General features: G+C 34.8%; 1 protein-coding gene across 1 annotated transcript; it reads left to right on the top strand.

Moving 5' to 3' along the window:
• The first annotated feature begins 2,900 nt into the window (after positions 1 to 2,900).
• Positions 2,901 to 7,186, top strand: LOC7489183 (probable galacturonosyltransferase 4). The gene is given in 10 exon segments (XM_052454273.1): positions 2,901 to 3,046; positions 3,144 to 3,271; positions 3,360 to 3,394; positions 3,520 to 3,559; positions 3,562 to 3,642; positions 3,734 to 3,888; positions 4,564 to 4,826; positions 4,931 to 5,372; positions 5,642 to 6,217; positions 6,445 to 7,186. Coding segments are annotated over 9 exon segments (1,965 nt in total). The 5' UTR covers positions 2,901 to 3,046; positions 3,144 to 3,174; the 3' UTR covers positions 6,721 to 7,186.
• The last annotated feature ends 826 nt before the right edge of the window (positions 7,187 to 8,012 follow it).

The raw sequence follows: 8,012 nt of genomic DNA, 5'->3' as shown, positions 1-8,012 counted from the left end.
CCAAACACACCCTCCAAAACGATCCTAAAGCCCAAATTAAACTAAATAAAAAAAAAACATTTCCAAGCTCACTGCAAGATGAAAAAATCATCACCTCTATAGAACTCTCCAAAAAACATTATTGAAATCAAAATCTGACCTTTTCGTGGTTGGAATGTACCCGACCAATGCTTTTTTCTTTTCTATTTTTCAATGATCTTCTATCTTCTCTCTTAATACTCAAAACCTAAAATGAAAAAAAAAAATCAAGTTTAGGATCAAAACATCCTAAAACTTAAAAAATTAGACATAAAATTCTAAAACTTTAAGAACCAAATATGTGTAAATTGAAAATTCAAGAATCAAACTAAAGTTTTTTTTTGTTATTATTCTTTCCAATTTTTTAACTATGATATTAAATTCATTTTTGTAAAATTAAGCTATAATTGAATATTGAGATTTTTTTTTCGAACACTTTGCATACGTGAGAGCATATAAAGAGAAGCAAATCACAAAGAATAAATGTTGTCAACAAAACATGTAAGGATGAAATTGAAAATTAACGAAGTTCAATGATCAAAATGAAAAGCTGCCTTTCATAGTTAAAATAGAAGGAATGAATAGTAACACACAATGTTTTTTTATATATTGTTTTAGTTTATAGATAATACTAGTTTATAAGTGGTGTTACGTCGTGGATCAGATTAAAATTATTTGAATATAAAAATAATCTTTAGGACACAAGAAATCATTTGACATTGTTATTAATTTGACCTGAGTAAGTGATGCAACTACAAAACCTCCCAACCCAACTTCTTTTCTAATTTGGGTTTAAAATTAACCATGTAGGAGTTACTCTAATGTGTTTCAGTCGACTTGGTGGATCCAAAGTCAACCCAAATATATTTGGATTTAAAAAATATCAAAATGACATCTTTTTTATATATATTGTGACGCTGACATATTTAATCAACTCAGGCTACACATCAAACCAAAAAAAATAAGGAAGACATTCAAATTCAAGAAAATATTGACATATGAGATTGAAAAAAAAATAGAAGAAAAAAAAAGAGAGAAAGAAGATAAGATGGAAAGAAAAGGAAAGGAAAAAAAGAATTAAAAAAAGAGAGGATATGTTTCACTGTTCATGTAACTAATAAAACAGGTGGCATGTGAGATTTTTTATTTAAGGATAAAATCGAGATAAAAAGAATGAAATGAAATAAAATAAAAAGAGGAAAAATAGAAAAGGAAAGAAAAACAAAGAAATCAAAGGACATATCTGACTTTATCTGTATTATATCCAAGATGAATCTTGTATTTATTTTGGTATTTTTTTAATAATATTTTCAAGTTTAATTTCATGTTGTATAATGGTGTAATTGAAAAAAAAACGTTAGCACCATAATTTTTTCCAAATAGTTTTTTAAGTATTTTAGTATTGTAGGATAATAAATACACAAATATTACCATTGATGTTATTCGGTAAAAGGAGAGATAAGGCGTCCATGTTGTTGTGTTATTGCCACTTTGTTGATTAAATAATTAATTAAAAAATCTATAATAATCATAAAAGAATTTGCGAATACACTTTTATATTAGATTTCCTATATAAACTAATTAATGTATAAAAGTTTATTTCAAATCATGTGTATATCTAACAAGATACTTATCAAGCTTATTTCAAATCATTATAATTATAACACTTTTCATAAGGAATTTTGTTTTTGTTTATCCTTTATATATATATATATATATATATATATATATATATATATATATATATATATATATATATTAGTTTTTCTTTAAGATTTGCTCGAAGATTAATGATGGAAAGGAACCTAGATTTTTAGTATCAATAAAATTGCCATACAACTTTAATTTTCTTTTAATTAGGCCTGTTGGCAACGCCTTTAAAACATGGGAGACGAAATAGAAAGAGAAGCCTGAAAATAAGAAGTTCGAAGAAGCTTAATGGAAGTTTGAAAAATGAAAATGATGAAATGCTACTCCAAAAATCAGTATATATTATTTAGAACTTATGTTTTTTTTTTATTTGTATGAGCAAGGTTTTATAATCTAACTCGATTTGATAAATTAACCTATAACCTAGATAATTTAAGGTCTAGACCAGACTATATTTTAATAAATAAAAAAAATTGACTTGATATGACCTGATAAAAATTCAGGTTGATATGTAATATAATCATCTAGAAAAGCTCAATTAAAACTTGTCGATTTAGTATTATTATTATTATTTTGAAAATAATGTTATTTTTATTATTTTTTTAAAATAAAAAAATGAATTGATACTCGGATTAATCTATATAACGGTGTATAAGGGGCCATATAACCCATAACCCCCACTTACACCGAGGGAACCTAGCATTCGAGTTTAAAAACTGTGTATAAGGGGTATTTTACGATGTATTTATATTCTTTTAGAGTATTAATAAAATCGTTATTTTGTTTTTTTTTAAGAAAAAAAAGGGAGGTTAAGTATCCAATTAAAGACGAAAAGTACGTAGATTAATAATCGAACGGAGATTGACTTCTTGAGGTTCGCCTGAAACCAATCACCGGTAAAGGAGCGCCCATTGATTGAGGAAGCAAGTGGGAAAGTGGCAACACGCGGTTAATTAACCTTTCCTAACCCCTACCGTGCGAAATTAATGAAGGAGGTGAGGTGCCTTTGACCACCCCCACCCCCACCACCCTGGCCCTCCTCGTTCAAATCTCTCTTCCTTTGCTGTAATGTGCTCTGCTCTCCTTTTAATCATCTTTACTGTATTCGTCCCGACACAAAGTACACAACACTAGACAACGCTGTACTGCCATTACCATTTTTAGTATTCTTACAAAAGGGAACCTCTTTCTTTCCCAGAAAAGAAAAGACAAGAAAAATCTTATCGATCTATCACCTCCCTTCTTTCTGTCTGCAAACAGACAGTCTATTAGTATATTGACATTATCCCCTGCTCTCTCCCTACTTCTTCCTTGCTATCTGCTTCTGCTGCTGCTACTGTTGGTTCCTGAAGAATGCAGTTTCTTTCTTTTTCTTCGGGTACAAATTCATTGCTTCTCATCATCTCATGATTATATCATCACATCATCTCTCTCATAATTCCTGCCTGCCTAAACCACAACAACACCTGCACCAGACCATGATCCTGGAGCTGAAAAAAGAAGAATATGAGGCTGAGGAATTTGGTGTTTGGTTTGCTCTCCCTCTCTGTATTGGCTCCCATTCTTCTTTATATTGATAGTTTCTCCTCTTTCACCCCTTCTTGTAAGTTGTAATCTTTATTCTTCTTTCTCCTCCACAATATTTAACCTTGTCTTCTTTAACCTATCTATCCTCTCTTTCTATTGTGCAGTCAAACAAGAATTCCTCGAAGATGTCACTGCTCTTGTTTGTTCAATTCAATCCCATCTTTTGAAAAAAATTCTCACTTTCTTTCTTTAATCTACACTACTTGGAAAGATTAAATCATAATAATATTCTCCAGCTAATCTCCAAATCTTTTGGTTTTGCAGATTCTCCCTGCCGATACCAGTAATCTAAATGTATTGCCACAGGTATGGCTATTTCTTTATCTTTATTTGCCATTGGAATTCTATATACTGATAACCACTCCAAGACCATTCTAACTGACAAAGGTCTGTCCTTTCTCCTTTGTTTTCTTTCCTCCCTCAAAATTTCTTACCTTTCTTGCGTTTTTAATTTCGGGTTTATCCTTGTGTTCATTAGATTTGCAGTTGCCTGATACAGGTAGAGCATTATCTGCCACTGATGAGGATGCTCAATCTCGGAAGGATGATATCATCAAACAGGTCATTCAGAGCGCTAATCAGGAAAAGGAGGAGACCCGGACAGACAGGGGAGCTGATCAGGAAAGCCACCAGGTACATTTGATTTAACAAATTTCCTTTCTCTTTTGTTGTTTCTATGTTATTTTTCTTAATGCTATGAGATCATGGGCGTATACAAGAAGTCTTCGTCAACTCCTTTTTTTAGGATTTTAAATGTAATTTGAGGACTGACTCATTTTTGGTGACGTTTTGCTGAGTTTGATATTCTCTTACCATGTTCATTATTTGTTTTTAAAGCTTAGTCTACTCTAAATGTCAATTACTTCCTGTCATTGGAAATCGTCATAATCTTCTCAAAAGGCTCTCAGTTCCTCTCCGATTCTAATAACTACAAAGTAGAAGATTCTTTTATTGGGTCACATTCCCTCGCAATTGAAGCTAAAAGTAGAATTTATCGCTAGAAAGAAGAAATTTCACTTTTCAAGGCTCAAAAGCACACCCACTTGGAATTTGGATGGAAATTTGAATAAAAAGTGAACATGCTGATTGTCAACTCAATCTGTTACTTGTTCTTTATAATTTGAACAATGTTACTCTGTGGCAGCCGTGTAGTTCCCAGGATGAATGAATGCCTGCCTGCTGAAGTCCTTTGAGGCTTGAAATACAATTACGGAAAGAAAAAGAATAAAGAAAGTTTTCTATAGCGAAAGTGATTTTGAATCTACAGGTGGACTAAACTTTTTTATCCTTCCGGTTCTTTTTTGCAAGCTTAAGCAACAATCTGCTTTAAACTCAGACAAAGTTGGTGAGAAGGATGCTTTGTTAACTAAAACCAACAAGCAGACAGATCAATCACCTATGCCAGCTGCTTGGGAGCGGCAGCTCAGGGATCGGCTTATCAAGGCAAGTGTGTACCTGTCCCTTCCAGCCACGAAGAACAATCGCCGCTTTACAAGGGAGCTTCGAATGCGGATAAAGGAAGTTCAACGCGTACTTGGAGATGCAATCAAAGATTCTGATATGCCAAAGAAGTAAGCTTCTTTCTAAAACATATCAAAATTGGCTGGCTAACTAAATTGCTCTGTTTGTTTTGTCTATCTTCTGAAAATGGGATTCTCATTGGCTCTTTATGCAGTGCCTATGAAAAATGGAAGGCAATGGACCAATTGTTGGAAAAGGGCAAGCAAATGCAGTATGAAAGTGCTAACGAGGTAAAGAAGCTTCGGGCAATGCTCCACTCGACAGAAGAACAACTCCGAGTGCATAAGAAGCAGACCATGTCCTTTGCTACGATGGTAGAGAAGCTTCGGGCAATGCTCCACTCGACAGAAGAACAACTCCAAGTGCATAAGAAGCAGACCATGTTCTTAACGCAATTAACTGCAAAGACGCTTCCTAAAGGGTTACACTGTCTTCCATTGCGCCTGACAACTGAGTATTACAATTTGAATTCTTCGGAACAGCAATTTCCAAATCAAGAGATATTGGACAACCCTTTGCTTCACCATATTGCACTATTCTCGGATAATGTTTTGGCGGCAGCAGTGGTTGTAAACTCTACTGTCACCAACTCTAAGGTAAATAAAATATGCCATATCAATATGCTCATTTTGGTTGCCAGGGAGATGTTAGAAAGCCGACGAATATCTAATTAAAAGAAAGCAAAAATAGTTTTCCTTAAAATTTATTATTGAATGTTCCTTTTTCTCCATTTCCTTTAGGTCTTCTGTTTGAGAGGGTAGGGGGGACATGATAGCATTAGTGAAGTTGTTTTCTTACATGCATTTGAGACCTTTGATTTTAATTGACACCCTTAAACTGACTGTGTGAGTTGACATATCTGCAGCACCCTTCGAAGCTTGTTTTCCACCTTGTTAGTGATAGACTCAGCTATGCGGCAATGAGGATGTGGTTTCTAGTAAATCCACCAGGCAAAGCCACTATTCAGGTCCAGAACATTGACGAATTTACATGGTTAAATTCAAGTTATAGTCCTGTTCTGAAGCAGTTGCATTCTCAGTCAATGATTGATTATTACTTCCGGGCACATAGTGCCAATTCTGATTCGAATTTGAAGTACCGGAACCCAAAGTACTTGTCCATCCTGAACCATCTTCGCTTTTACCTGCCAGAGATTTTCCCAAAGCTCAACAAGGTGTTATTCTTAGATGATGATATAGTGGTGCAGAAGGATCTTACTGGCCTTTGGTCCCTTGATTTGAAGGGTAAGGTGAATGGTGCAGTAGAGACCTGTAGAGAAAGCTTTCATCGCTTTGATACATATCTCAACTTCTCAAATCCTCTTATATCAAATAATTTCGATCCCCGCGCTTGTGGATGGGCATATGGAATGAACTTGTTTGATTTGGAGGAATGGAAGAGGCAAAATATCACTGATGTATATCATTCATGGCAGAAGCTGGTAAGCGACCTTCTTGAAGATGCATTTTTATGCAGAGTGTTCCAAGTTTAATGGAATTCAAGATCGGTATCTTTTGCAACCAGACAGCTGGCTCTAGAACAAAATTGGGACATTAGGCCTGCATTCACGAAATATATTCTTAAATCTTAAATATTTTATGCTGGAAAAGCTCACTCTGATTGTCCTCTGTTGTTTTGGGTTCTAAAGAAAACTTTCTTTGTGAACAGAACCATGACAGACAATTATGGAAGTTGGGGACTCTGCCACCTGGCCTCATTACTCTTTGGAAACGGACTCATCCCCTTGATCGACGTTGGCATGTTCTGGGCCTTGGCTATAACCCCAATGTCAGCCAAATAGAAATTGAACGAGGTGCTGTTATACATTATAATGGCAACATGAAACCATGGCTTGAGATAGGCATACCCAAGTATCGAAAATACTGGGCAAAATACGTTGATTATGTTAATGTTTATTTGCGAGAGTGCAACATCAATCCATAGAATGGTCCTCGTGGTGTAATCCAGTTATTGGGGCTCCATACACATGCTGTGCCACCTTTTTTACAGGTCTGCATCACTTTGTAGGCTCTTCCACACATCCTGTGCCAGCGATTTTACAGGTCTGCAGGACTTGGTAGGTTGTTTTGTTATCTAAGTAGAAGCTTGAGCTTAATTTTTTCTGTATACAATCCCCCCTCCCCCCCTCTTGTTTCTTTTCCCTTTTTCTATGATAGGCTGAGGACCACTGTGCATGTTAGTTCATGTTGGTACCTTGATTGCATATCTGCCATTCAGCAGGTGTATTTGTAAATGATTGCAACAGAACAAAGAAAAAAAAAAAGAGACAGTAGTTGGTTGAGTTTGTGCCTGTAATCTGATATCGGCCTGATTGTGTGTGAATCTCCCAAGTCCATTGGCATCCTTTGCTGAAGCAATGATGAATCCTTTATCTTTATTTTTATTTTTATTTTATTTTTTAATCTGATCTAGTACTTGCCGTCTTTGTCAAGAGAGGAGATGGTTAAATGCAGTGAATTTAAGAGAAGAAAAATATACATGTAGCATCTTTTGTGATAACGGGTTGCTACATTCTGGAATATGGCAGTTGCTTTTGATATCTCGAATGGATTCGTTTCGTTTGCTGTATGTGATAGAAGTAACATTCGGAAACCCTATCTTGATACCTGTATTAATTATCCTTGTAGTTTATGTGGTGAATTGGAACAATTGTAGCTTTGTAGTTTCCTTTTCTTGCTGGTGTAGCAATGTGAAGGCCCGTTCGTAAGCATCCAGAGCTATATCGATTGACAATCCTCTCTTTTTTTGGGTTGATGGGTGATGTAAACGGAAACAACACAGGGTATAAACACATAATTTTTTTAAGAGAATGGATCACTCATAAATCTCAATTCAGAACTAAAAGTTTTACAAATAAAATAAAAAAGAAAACCTGAAAATAAAGTAAAAGGAAATAAATTATTAAGCATAATATTTAATTTTCTGAACCAAACAAGAAATTAAGGTTCACGTTAGACTCAACTCTCCCTGCGTAGACTTGTCTGAGCTTGACAGTTTATATTCACGAATTCAATATTCCCTGAGATTTTCCAAGCATACGCCATAGCTTGCAAGACAAATGAAGTATCAATTGCGTGCTTCTTTCTCTGAGATAAGTCGAACATGCGGATTGAACAAGGAACCCCACCCTCATGTTAAATAAATACGAATGTTTAGACGAGATTGATTCGTTGCAGAAACATGAACCGGTATGGCAGACTCCCTAATTTTCTCTA

Source organism: Populus trichocarpa, chromosome 6, assembly GCF_000002775.5.
Source record: "Populus trichocarpa isolate Nisqually-1 chromosome 6, P.trichocarpa_v4.1, whole genome shotgun sequence".
In the NCBI taxonomy this organism is placed as follows: Eukaryota; Viridiplantae; Streptophyta; class Magnoliopsida; order Malpighiales; family Salicaceae; genus Populus; species Populus trichocarpa.
Note: the sequence above shows the minus strand (reverse complement) of the source record. Positions and strands in the feature narration are given on the sequence as shown.